Genomic DNA, 13,969 nt, shown 5'->3' on the forward strand with positions numbered 1-13,969 from the left:
TTTGGGCCACCAAAATTGGTTTAATTTTGGGCTTGGTTTCAAACAGTTTTATTGGGCTTGAGATCTAGTGTGTGTTTGGCAAACAACATCCATTGCCACGGCACTGTTCATGTTTGGTAAGGAAAAAAAAAGTGTAATAATTAATATAGAAAAGTAAAAAAGTTTTGTTTTGTAGTGATTTTTTTATTTAAATAGTAGTAAAAAGTAAATGATGTGATATAAAAAGTGAATGATATGATATAAAAGTGAGAATGTTTTGATGTTGATTTTTTTGAGGAATGAAGTGAATAGTATTTGGGAAGGGGGTGTTGTGCGGTGTTGTTTAATAAACAACCCCTAGTTTTGGTATAGGATTTCAGCCATTCGGGTGTATGGCTCGAAAGTAATGACTTTGTCGGCCCATTAATGAAATCAATATGCACATTAATTACTCTGCTGCATCGTTCAAGTTAGGATGGGTAATCCTTAGTCACGTGTAGGGGTGGGCAGATTAACCGGTTACTGATTACCGGCCGTGTACCGGTTTCGACCAAACCGATATTAACCGTAACCGATATACCGATATGCTTATTGGTTAAATTTTTTATTCCGGTATGCTTATCGGTTCGGTTCGGTTCGGTTAGAAATTTCATATCGGTTAACCGTTTAACCGATATAAACCGTTAAGTAGGATGCCAAAACGACATAGTTTTAGGATGGCATTGGATGAAATTTATTTGCCTTTCGTGAAAGCATTTTTCATTAACTAGTTTTGTTAGTCTAATTAGCATTCATTATGTTAACTAGTCCATTTGCTTTGGAAAAATGTATTTTATAATATATAAAAAAAAAAAAAAAAAAAAAAAGTTGTGGTAGATCAATATAAAAAAACTTCAATTTTTAGCCCAAAAAACAAATATTTGGGTCCCAACAAAAATATTTAGGCCCTAAAATAACTCATTTTTAATAAGTTATTTTAGCCCAACAAAAAGTATTTGGGCTCTCAAAAGTAAAAAAAAAAACTCATTTTTTACCTAACAAAATAAATCAATATAAAGCCCACGGTTAAATCGGTTAACCGGTTTAACCGTGTACCGTTATAACCGATAATTTCGGTTAAAATTCTTATTGGTTCGGTATCGGTTAATAAACTGTTTAACCGAAAAATTATCGGTTAATAACCGATAAGAGCCAAAACCGGACCGTTTTGACTGATACCCAGGCCTAGTCACGTGCATCTCGAAGCATAAACAAGTTCTATCTAACGGCCATAATCCCATATATGGTGAAATATGGGTACTTTGACAATGATGTGTTGGGGAGAGGAACAAGCACTACATGGAGAACTACGAGCAACCATTCAAAGGTGTGAATTGAAGTTTGGTCTTATCCATTATTGTGGGTGGGGAGAGTGCAATGTTTTTCTGCACAAAAGTCCCTTTTCTTTTCTTTTTTTCCTTTATTCCATTTATTGAGAACGCCTATCTTGATGCATGCACTTACCGCCCTCAATCCCCTCAACTATCCAACGAATATAATCACGTTAGGAGCTGTATTTTCGATTTTGGGAGCTGCATTAGGAAGGGAAAGAGGCATGTGCAAGAAAAAAGTACGACGCTACCGAGATTTTAAAATTTTTGCCCAATAAAAGTAGATGGTGCTGCATTTATGTTGATTTAGATATCCAATAAAGTTTATTAATGCTATGATCACGTGTGATGCAAATTTTGAAGGTCTAAAACGTGGATACCAACAAAGCGCTAATGAGAGATTGGTTGGCCTTATAGGTCTACTCGTGGCTCATAAAAAGTGATGCATCTTTGTACCGTCCACATCTTATAGTAGCCCATGTGAGTTTTGAAAATAATACATAAATCACGCTTCTCAATTTATGAAATGTCCCCAAGCCATTAGATTTCGGGTTTAATAATTTCCTTTTTGCTTTTTCGTCCAATGACTAACCGTTTACTTTGTTGGAAACATGCGAAATAGCTGGTTATCTATGGATCGAACGAGAATTTAACACCTCTCCTAATAGATTATTTTGATGGCTACGATGGTCGCACAGTTAAAAAAAATGCAATCTCGTCCGTTGAACACTTCATATTAAATGAGTGGCCATGTGCACCCAAATCAATGATTACCCATTGCTTCCCAATTGTGTGACATGTTTGGGACGACTTACACTACAAGATAGTGTCGTGAAAAGTATAAACGACTACGGATGAAGCGCCACGAGTTTTTTTACCTCCTCTTGAGCGAGACAGGGTTCGGATGAGACCCAATTTCAAACACTGTTACTGAGACTGAGACCCAATGGCAGCAATACATGAGGGTAAGTGTATACACAACTATCCTCTTTACTTACATAGGATTTTTTTAGTTTTTGTGAAAAGTAAATAACTATTCAAGTATTTCTCCTCATAGGTTAACAAAAGGCCGGACATTTTTGTATGAATCACCCCAAACTTACATATTGCTAGTCCCTTAGCAATACAAAACTAAAAACAAAATGAAAAACTAAAAGATAAATCCATCTTTCGTGGGATGTACGATTGCATTTAGCATATGCAACAAGCCTTTTAAACCCCTAGGAATTCTTTAGAGGACGAGTAAAGTCTCGTAAGGGTTTTCCAGGAATGTTACCCACAAACATTATGCACAAATTCATGTTATCCAAAACTCAAGTATCATTTAAAACCATGATTTTCATTCATTAGCAAGCTTAAAAAGATAAACTTCATCTTCACAATGAATTGGAATTTTAAAGTCTAATCACTTACAAAAGACAGGCTAAGGCATCACAAATTTGAAATAGTGTAAAGTGAACTAGCACAAAAATATGAAGCTTTCAAGTAATTACATGGTGCAATGTTTCAATATCTAAAAGTTCACTGAAATTCCCATCAGAATGAACAACAATGGCATTTTTTTTTTTTTTTTTGGTCAGGCTGTGCAATGTTTGATTCCCTTAAGCTTTCTAATTGATCCATGCAGCAAGTGTTAAGCCAATGACTCCCAAACCAGATGGTTTTAGGCATTAGGTGTAAAGACACCTCTAAAGACTTACTAACTCGAGTCAAAAAGGCTACGAAACCAACTAACCATGACATTAACCAAATCAAAATTCTTCACCATTTGACATGAACACTCAATGCTTTGAGGCAAGAGGTTCAGTTACTTAGTGAAAAGCTTATCAATGACCATTTTTTCTTTATATATATATATATATGCCAAAGTATCTATCTAATAAGTCATCCAGTTTTTTCCCAAGACATCAAAGCATACACATCAGACTTTCATGTCATACCCCACAAATTATGTGCTAATGTGCTTGTGTAAGATCAGATCAAACATGTGAATTCTCAACTGCCTAAAGCAAATAACCAAACTGAAAAACTCTATCAACGATCATGTGTTCAAAATTTTAAGCTCACTAATGAAATTAAATTATAATTTTTTTCAGATCAACCAAAATTTTAAGACAATCATGAACATGCATATTTTTCAAAAATGGGACAAAGTGTGTGTAAAATGTCTCTCATACCCCAAACTTAAATTACACATTGTCCCCAATGTGTGTATAATATGGAAAGATCTTACCCGGGAGATGGACGAAATTGTATGGAGTAGCATGACTCATAGCACACCCCCAAACTTGAATTGAAGCATACTTGTCCTGAAAAATAAAACACTAAAGTAACAAAAGAAAACAAAACAAAATAAAAATAAAATAAAATAAAAATAAAATAGAATAAACAAAAAATAAAAAGGATATGCTGTGGGGTGCCTCCCATGAGCGCTAAGTTTAACGTCTTCAGTCAAACTGTGACACTTTAAACTTGAAGCACCAATCTTTTCTTCTCTTGCACCACAGATAATGAATTTTTCCTATTGCAGGGGGATTCCAATTGTTTGTAGATCAGGGTAGACCATTCTGAGTCTTCTCAAACAGTTTCTCATATGGAAGGAAATCATGAACTAGAATAAAATAAGAAGAATACTCAGGGAGCTTTTCTATCTTGATGTCCTCAATTTTCTCATCACATAATTCTAACAGACTTCTCTCTTGGTCTCTTGGTAATTCGGGAATAGGAGTTGATGTTGAAGAAGATTCAGTGCTCTCTACTTTTTCCCGATGTGGTTTTTGTGGAATTATAGTTTGCTCCTCCTTCCTCTCTTCCACTTGATATTCAACCACTTCTTCGCTCCTCAATGTGGTGATAGCTTGCTCATAATAGAAAGTGCACTCATCCTCCATGTAGTGTCCATTGTAATTGGCCACCTATTGATCATGGAGCGCTTCTTCTTTGAGGGTCTCTGATATTTGCTTGAAGTGAACCTCTGTCTTGGCCATGGTGTATTGCAACTGTTGATTATAAGCCTTACTGTGGCTAAGAAAAGCTGTCATTGTTTCTTCTAAGTTAGCATGCGCTTCTTCTAAGGCAGAACTCTTTAGAAGGGGTGGTTCTTCTTGGTATTGTTGATATGAAAAGGAATCTGAATGATCATATATGAGAGATGGTTCCTCTTCATGAGCTACTATCTTGAAAATGGAATGCCCAGGCTGGGACTAAGACATGAATATGATTGACCATAGAATTGTGGAGATGGCTCCTCTTCTTGGTATTGTGGAGGCTAATAGGTGGAAGATGGCTTCTCTTGGTATGCTTCTTCTTCTTTTTTGAGAATATTGCCTTTCTATTTGCAGTGGGCCCTCATCTCCTCAATGTCTTGTCGTGTTCTCTTAGTCAATACATTCATCACATCTAACAACTCTTTCGATACCTCAGGAGAAGGTGGTTCAACCTAATATTGCTGTTGTGGAGCTGATTGGGAGGAATATGAATGATCATAAGACTGCGGATATGATTGATGGTGCAGTTCATGAAGTTGTGGTGCTTGAGCTTGCCATGAGAAATTGGACTATTAGCTCCATGCTGGGTTATAGGAATCAAAATAGTGGTCGTTCCCCAGTCTAGAGACCGATGTGTTCATATGCCCATAAGAATTGTTAGAAATTTGTCTTATTGAATGGTGATAAGGGTCATGGCAAAATGAACATGGTCCATGGGTTGTCGGAATGCCTCCCCACATGTGTGAAAACAACAATAAATTAACAAAAAGAAGTTAAAATTAAAAGGGAAATAAAAAAAAATTAAAAATAAAACTTATGAAGATGCAGACTCGAATGACCCTACATAGAACGAAAAGAAAAAAAAAATGAGACCTATAATTAAAACAGTTTTTTTGCTATTGTCCAGATGTGCAATCGATCGCACTTGCTAGTGTGCTCGATCGTACTGGTGCGCTCGATTGCCCTGGAATGGGCGCTCGAGCGCACCTCCGGAGGCAGAACAGGAACTGCGGAAGACTAGAAGAAAAAAAACAGAAAAAAAAAAAAAAAATTAAAACAAAAATAACCTAGGAAAAAAAAAATTTCATACAAAATTAAACAATCCCTGGCAACGGTGCCAAAAACTTGTTGTATCAAATACTACCTAAATTAATAGATAATAATTGGTATATTTTAACTTGCAAGTGCACAAGATCAAAACAGTAGTATAGTGCAGCAAGTACGAGATCGTTCCAACGGAGATTGTTGATTTCGCGTAGAATTGATTAAAATATCAACTTTGCCACGAAATTGATATTGATATATTGAAAGGAAATAAAGATGGCTTTGTTATCCATCACTAATCATGCTCAAATAATAAAACAATATGCCAGTGCTCTAATCATATTATGAATACCTAATGTTTGCTAACCTAAAGGTATGAGAGTCTACTCCTTAAGCTATTGATTTCCCTAAGCAACAAATTAGGCATGTGTGTCTACTCCAATTCTTTTCTTTCTTAAAGGATTTAGCATGGGTGTCTACTAAGTTGTTCTTTAAAAAAGCATAAATCTATGGAAATTGACAAACACATGAGGCCTAGAACATGAGTGTTTACTCCCGATTCTCCATGTTAATTAACCCAAGAACCCGTAGTGAGGTTCTTTTGTTACTTTATTAAGCCCAAGAGTAGATCATCTAAATTGACTTAAATAACTAATCCATACCACATGCATATAATGATCAATCACACACATATGAGGAATTCAGTAATGCAGGAATTAATCAAGTTAAGCATCACAATATGATTATCACAAAGGCGCCAATATTGAATCATAATTAAGGCTTCAATCTAGCCCTACTAAAGTATTAGTTACAAATAATTAAAAGAAAACTAAACAGAAAAGGGAAAAAAAGAACAAAAAATGACTCCTTGAAGTAACCTCCAATTCCTCTCCCCAAAAGTTGTGTCTAAAGTTGGTCCCCTGGATTGTGAGGCTTAGAGGTCTATTTATAGGCTTAGGAATGCTCTAAAAATTTTAGAAACCCTAGTAAACTCGTAGGGTTTAGTCCTAGTGCAACTAGGACTAGAAAAACCGTAATATGGAAAGCAAAAGAAGTTTGGCCGCAGCTTTTGAAATTCTTGAGCTCACAGGTGCGATCGATCGCAGACCATGTGTGCTCGATCGCACGTCTGCGATCGAGTCTCCTCGTGGGCGCACGAGCGCACGCCTTGCTCGCTCGTCTGGACCTCTCAGGAAGTGTCCCCTGTGATCGATCGCATTACCAAAATGCTTTTGCTTGACTCAAATCTTCTCGCCTTTTTCCAATTTTGATCTTTAAGCCCTATGCTTCTAGAAATGCTTTGTTTCTTCCAAAAACTTATAAAACAAAGAAAATATAAGAAGGAAATAAAATAGCATGAACTAACAAAACTATGGAATTAACAAATATAAGTTAAGGGTTAAAATATAAATATTTTGGCACTTAACAAAAGGGTGCTTAAATTCTGTGTTGTTGCACTCATGTGTACAGGATCCGCCCAATACTGATGAGGACGAGCTGGACAAGGAACTTGGGTTTGGTATCCTTCTAAGCTCGGGAGGGAGTGTAGGTGGGCACTGCACTCCGGGCCAACGGCGGTACTGCTGCTAGGAATTTACGCAATCAACATGCCTCCCCCTATGCCGGGATTGTAATAGATGGAGATAGACATTTGGAAAAGCGTCCAATGGTTGTTGGGGAGGGATTTGGGGGTAGGTCCCGCAAAAAAAGATAAAGAACCTACATCTTCTTACATGAATGATGCATTAAAGGAGTTCACTGAGACAGTATGTCTAAAGAAAGACTTGATGATAGCTGAGGCTATGAGGGGTAATCAAGACTCTGGTGGCTCAGCCATATTTGATCCTATAACCAGATGTGTAGAATTGTTGACTGAATTTGTGCCCGATCTTGATGATGACCGTTATTTTAGAGTGGTTGAACTACTAAGGGACAAGGAATTACAAAGAGCATTGATATCCATGCCGAAAGAAAGGAGGCTTGCATGGATTTCACATCTCTGGGCCAGGTGCTAGATTGTTGTGTGTTGTCTACTGTTTTCTGAAACAATAGTTATGTTTTTATGCTTTAATTCCTATTTTGTAATTTGGAACTTGCTCTACCAGGTTGTTGTGTGTTGTCCACTGTTTTTATGAAACGTACTTATGTTTTTATTCCCATGTTGTAATATGGAACTTGCTCGATCTACCGTACTCTTATCTTATTTGCTTAAATCTGTAAGGAAACTACCATTTGTTAGCATATTTAATTATTTATTGTAATCAATTTTTTTTTAATGGTATGCTAATGTTATTAACGGAATCTTATTTATTGGAAGCTGTTTCTTTTGTTTTTTCTACTGTTATTTGCCCAACACTATCTGGAAAAGCAAGGATATATGTTAGTAGTTTTTGCATTTTTTATCTTTTGAGAAAAACAAATCCATTATTTGGAAGCCTCCTTTGGGATCATATGGTATATCTCAATTAAGATTTCTCGCTAACTTTGTTAATTTATTATATAAATAGACTGAAATTATGTATACCCTTTTGTTGGATTTTATACGATTTTGTATAAATAAAATAGAGTGGGATTTTATAAAATTGTATACCCTTTTCTTGGCAATCACTGGATAGCATATACAATTTTATAAACAAAGTGAAATGCATACTGAATTATATAAACAGTAGGATTCCGTAAGACTACAGAATTGAGAGAATTTTGAATAAATTTTGATTATGTATGTGTGTTTAAATAGAGTACAATGAAAACTGAAAGTCCTTGATAAATGGATTTAGTTATATCTAGAAAGGTGAAAACAAGATTTTCATATATAAAATATAAAGGTAAAGTCCATATACTCCCCCCAAACTATCAGCAAATTGACAATGTCCACCCCAAACTTTTAATTATAACAATGTCCCCTCAAATTACCAAAACATTGTCAATGGCTCCCCTAAGTCTAGCAAAAAGATAAAAATGCCCATATATATTTCTCAATAAGACAAAAATACCCCTATAAATTAAAAAAAAAAAATTAAAAAAAAAAAACCAAAAAATTTTAAATTAAAAAGTAGGATTTTTTCTTAATTTTTTTTAAAACAAATATATATTTTTTTAAATGGAAATTTTTATTTAAAAAAAAAAAAAAAAAAAAAAAACATTTTTTTTTTTTTTTAATTTTGTTTTAGAAAACCAAAATTTTTAGGATTAAAGGGAAATACATACATGAAAATCCTAAATTTGTCTCGCTCTCTCCCTCTGAAAGAGCTCTCCCTGGAAGAACCTTCCCCCCTGAGACCTAGTCTCCCCCCTAGTCTCTCCCTCCTCCTCCCCTTCCCCCCCACCCCTCTCTTCCTCCTCCCTCCTATCTCCCTCATGGATATTGAAGCTCTCATTGCTCAGACAGCCGCCCTCTCCTGGGAAGACCCCACATCTCAAATAGAAACTCTTCCCCATAATACTAATCCTGCTGAAATCCTCCCGTTAGTAGGACATATCATCTCCCAAAAAACCCACAACAACCACTCCGTTAATGCAGCCCTTCAAAGAGCTTGGGACTTTGCCTGCCCTTTCTCTTTTACAGCTCTTGGCCCAAACAAGTTTATGTTCAAGTTCAGTAAACAAGAATATATTGATAGAATCCATAGGCTTGTCACTTGGAATGTAAATGGCTCTCTGCTCACTCTTCAACACTGGCATCCGCAGGCAACGTTGGGAGAGTTGACAAACAAATTTTTTCCCTTCTGGATTCAGTTACATGGGCTACCTCTGGTTCACATGTCTCTAAAAAATGCCATTGCTATTGGGAAGGGCCTGGGAAACCTCCTTAAGGTTGAAGAAAACAGTGGTGATAAAGGGGCCTTCAGGAGCTATCTTAGGCTGCTGGTTGAGATCGATGTCTTCACTCCTTTGAACCCTGGATTCCAGCTCCGGAGAGAGCATGGAGAGCCAACTTGGATCTCCCTGAAGTATGAGAGATTGGACATCTACTGTGTCTATTGTGGCAGAATTGGGCATTCTAATCTAAACTGTTGTGCACCTCCAGAAGAAAGCTTCCCTGATAAGTACTCCATTTCTCTCAAAGTCAATTTATTCTCAAATTTGCATCCCATGCGTGCCGGAGCTTGGGGCTATTCAGATGGCGCTCCAGCTCCCACTGACCTCAACCAAGGTGCTGAGTCATCTCAGGCAAAAGGCCGAGTCCCAATCACCTCAACCCGGTCAATCTCACCCACCTAACCCCTTCCCTCTCTTACTCCATCAGAAATCAGAACGTGCAGCCCACTACACCTCCCACTGCTCTCCTTACCCAAAAAAGCAACCCTAGCGCACCCCTCACCTCATTAAATGCTCATTTGGGAAACTCTCCCACCGCTAAGAGATCTGACCCCTCCTCTTTACTTGAACCCCTTCTCATCAATCATCCCATCCTACAAACCACTACTATAGCTAACTATCCCTCTCCTGAAACCCCAACCAATCTAGTTCCTGGCTCTCTCTCCATTGATCTCCAACTATTCCATCCTGGGCCCCACAAATCAGCTGCAGAAAAAGCCCAAAAAAATTCCCATGTAACCCATACTAAAAACCACCCCACCCCTCTAAAAAGCCCAACTAACTCCACGCCACCAACTGATTTTCAAAAAAATACCAGATTCCCCCGCCAAAACCTCACTCAAAAAAACAGCCCACAACAGGTCCTCTCCCTACCCCTCTAGACATCCCAAACCGTTTAAACCTCTCCACAACGAGAAAGAACCCTCAAATGTCAACCCCACCTCCATAACCACTCAGCTTACCAGAAAAAGGAAGTGTAGTCTTGGTGCCTCTGGCTCTCTCAAAAAAAGCCCTGACTCCAACCTCCATGGAGTCCTACCCGAAGATATGGACACTACTTACCAAATGGACACCTTGGCTAATCCCACCAGTCTTTTCACCCCCCCTCACCTTCGAAATATCATCCAAACCACCCGCAAGAACAAACAGGCAGCTGTTCCTCCCTCTCCTATTCTCAGAAATATCTCTCTCTTAGGGGACAATGATATGTCCCCAAAGAACATATGAAGATCCTCTCTTGGAACTGCAGGGGGCTTTCCAGGCCAGCTGCAGTTTGGTCCCTACGGATGCTTATCCGCGAAAACAGCCCTGACATTCTCTTCCTCTCAGAAACCAAATCCTCCCCCTCTCTGGTCTCAGCTTCTCTCAATCTTCTTGGTTTCTTCTTAATGTCTCAAGTTCCCCCTATCGGTTCAAGTGGTGGTCTGGTCCTTGCTTGGCGCCCTGGAATTGATTTAGAATGTTTTATCACAAACAAGAATAACATCTCAATAAGACAAAAATACCCCTATAAATTAAAAAAATAAAATAAAAATAAAAAAACCAAAAAATTTTAAATTAAAAAGTAGGATTTTTTCTTAAATTTTTTTAAACTAATATATATTTTTTTAAATGGAAATTTTTATTTAAAAAAAAAAAAAAAATTTTTTTTTTTTAATTTTGTTTTAGAAAACCAAAATTTTTAGGATTAAAGGGAAATACATGAAAGAAAAGTCAACCTCTCATTATTTCTCATTGAATAACTGATCATAACAAAATTCAACTGCCTATTATACGTTAGGCCTGCTGTATTTATAATAATATGAAAACTTTGAGCAAAAGTAAAACTAAGCCTATTATGGAAATTTATAAAATAATAAAGGAAGAGAATTAGATAAGGTTGTGGCATAAATCAAGCCTTTTGTGCCCTTGAATAAGAAGTTAACACATTAGCCTAGAACAAAAAATGCATATACACTCAAAACACTGGATCTTTCCTCTAAAAATCCTTCATCTACAACAATTTCATAGAAAAACCTTTTTTTTTTTTTTTTTTTTTATTATTTTTTTTTATGCCTTGATTTTTGTTTCTTTCAACTGATTGGGTGAACGCATTTTTGGTCCACAATCTCCTAATTTGGAAGGTCTGCAATTTTTCTGAGCAGAGAGAGCCTGTTCTTCCTAATTCATTCTTCTTCCTGCACACGGGCAAAAGCAAATGCGAATTATTTTATAAATAACTGAATGTTAAGTGGAATTGACCAATTCTGTCAACAGAGAAAATTTTCAATTGGATTGCACAGGAGAACAATGTGACTTGATATACAAAACCAAGAACGATAATCTCTCCAAGATCCACATATTGCCCAGGAGCACATTTTAATGTTCATCATTGCACATGAACTTTAACGGCCAAGCAGTGGGGTTAGCCTAGGCGATGCTGGTGTTGGCCGGCCTGGGTGGTGCCGGTGGAGTTTTCTCAGTGGCGATAAGAGAAAATTTGAAGATAGGTTTTTTTAATGAAATTCGTGTTGATGAGGAATTTTAGAGGTTAGATCCCGTGTTTTCGGTGCATTTACTTTTCTTGTTCAAGGTTGATGTGTCAACTTCTTATTGAAGAGCACAAAAGGCTTGATTTATGCCATAACCTTATAGAAATTATTCTCTACTATCTCTCCTCTTTTTTCTCTGAGTACGTCTTTTGTGTGGATTTTGCACAAAATTGACCTTTTGTGCAACCCACACAATGAAAGACACCTCAGCATTTTGTAAGTTAGAAAATAGGTATGGCTACATTTGATTATACTCTCATCATAAATCAAAACCAACAAAGATTAATACAATCCTTCACACCCAACCCCAGCTCACCGTCCTTCACCCCCAACCGGCACCACGCCCAACCCATTGGTGACCCACAGCGCACAGCCGGCTACCATCCCCCGCCGGTACCCCTCCCAGCCCACACCCAGCCCACCCAGCCACCGGCACCACGCCCAATCCACCGGCAAGATGATTTAACGCCCAACCCACGCCGGCTCACCGCAACCCACACCAGAACGCCACAACCGGCTTCAAAAATCCAGTGGCTTCAAACGCCTAGCCCACCGGCACCACGCCCTTGAAATTGTGGAATTTTGGTTTGAAATTGTGGTCTCAAAATTTTTTATCCATCATTATTTTTTTGCCATCAAAATTTCTAAGATTTTTCATGTAAACAAATAAACAAACACCCATAATATTTTCAACTAATATTTAAGGAAAAGTGATAGTGAGCCATTGAAAACAATGGGTCTGGGCGGGATACAAGAAACATCCACATTGGGGCTTACAGATGAAGATATTCTCTAATGGGGCTGGGTGGCGTAGGCTGGACGCGAGATTCTAGAAGCCAACTGTGCGGGGAAGAGCAGCGCAAGTTGGGCGGCATGGGCTAAGTAGAGAAGGCGTGTTGGAACAGAAACAGTCAAGCCGGTTTGTTTGTTTTGATTTATGATGAGATTATAATCCAGTGTATCCAAACCTATCTTCTAATTTGCAACATGCTTATTTGGCATTCATTGAGTGGGTTGCACAAAAGGTGAACTTTGTGCAAAGTCCACATTGAAGATATTCTCTTTTTCTCTCCATCTCTATCTTTCTCTTTCTCCCCTTTTTATTTTAATGCTTTTAATGCTAAACCGGTTTTTTAAGACATAATTTGTGAACCGGTTTTTTAAGAGTGAACTTGTTCTTAGTTAAAAAAACCCATCATTAAATTAGCGTAATTAATGACATTTAATTATATTTCAAGAGTTTTCCATATATAAATTATTTAATAAATTAAGTATTATCAATGTCCAAATCAAATAAGGAAACAAATAATACAAATCAAATCATATCATATCATTATATTATATATAATAGCCGAAACCTTCTTTTGAAGTGCCTTCAAATCGCGACATGTGACTTGAACCAATTTTTTTCAAAGATTAAACCGATTTTTTAACTCATTATTTTAAAAATTGAACGGTTAAAAATTGAACGGTTCATATTTTTGTTCTCTCTCTCTCTCTTTTTCCTCTCTCTCAACGTCTCTCTCTCTTTTTTTTTTTTTTTTTTTTTCGAAGTCATTCACTCTCATTCAACTTCTCTCTCTCTCTTGAACCAGTTCATATCTCTCTCTCTCCTTTTTTTTCCTCTCTCTCCACGTCTCTCTCTCTTTTTTCTCTCCAAGTCTTTCACTCTCATTCAACATCTCTCTCTTAATTTCAAAAGAAAAAAACATCTCTCTCCCTTCACTCTCCAACATTAATATCTCTCATCTTTTTTCTCTCCATCTCTATCTTTCCCTTTCTCCAACATTAACAAAAACATAATCTATTGGCCTAAAAATTCAACTTGGAGGTAATCATTCTTCTTAGCTTTTTTTTTTTTTTTTTTGTTTTTTTTTTTCCAGACCAACAATGTTTTAACATATTCTAATTTATATAAATTAAACTAAAATTAAAGGTCTTATGTTTTAATTCATTTGAATGTTTGTGGATTTTTTTTTTTTTTTTTTAAATATTCGGAATTATATAGGTTTTATTTGTATTGAAATAAGATAGATGATTTATTTGATTGCATTAGATCTTGATTGAAAGACCAATTTTTTTAAAGACTAAATTGATTTTTTAACTCATTGTTTTAAAAATTGAACAGTTAAAAATTGAACGGTTTATATTTTTGTTCTCTCTCTATCTCTTTTTTTTTTTCCTCGCTCTCAACGTCTTTCTCTCTCTCTCTTTTTTTTTTTTTTTTTTTTTTTTCTAA

At 36.7% G+C, this 13,969-nt stretch overlaps 1 protein-coding gene across 1 annotated transcript; it reads left to right on the plus strand.

The window, feature by feature from the left end:
• The first annotated feature begins 8,737 nt into the window (after nt 1-8,737).
• Nucleotides 8,738-9,601, plus strand: LOC148584552 (uncharacterized). The gene has a single exon (XM_088518499.1). The coding sequence runs from the start codon at nt 8,738-8,740 to the stop codon at nt 9,599-9,601; it is 864 nt and encodes a 287-aa protein (XP_088374625.1).
• Nucleotides 9,602-13,969: the final 4,368 nt, after the last annotated feature.

This window comes from Corylus avellana, chromosome 7 (assembly GCF_965113065.1).
Source record: "Corylus avellana chromosome 7, dhCorAvel1.hap1.2, whole genome shotgun sequence".
Lineage (NCBI taxonomy): Eukaryota > Viridiplantae > Streptophyta > Magnoliopsida > Fagales > Betulaceae > Corylus > Corylus avellana.

Bases quoted from the DNA above. Each gene is read 5' to 3' on its own strand.
- LOC148584552 (XM_088518499.1), top strand. From the start codon at position 8,738: ATGGATATTGAAGCTCTCATTGCTCAGACAGCCGCCCTCTCCTGGGAA.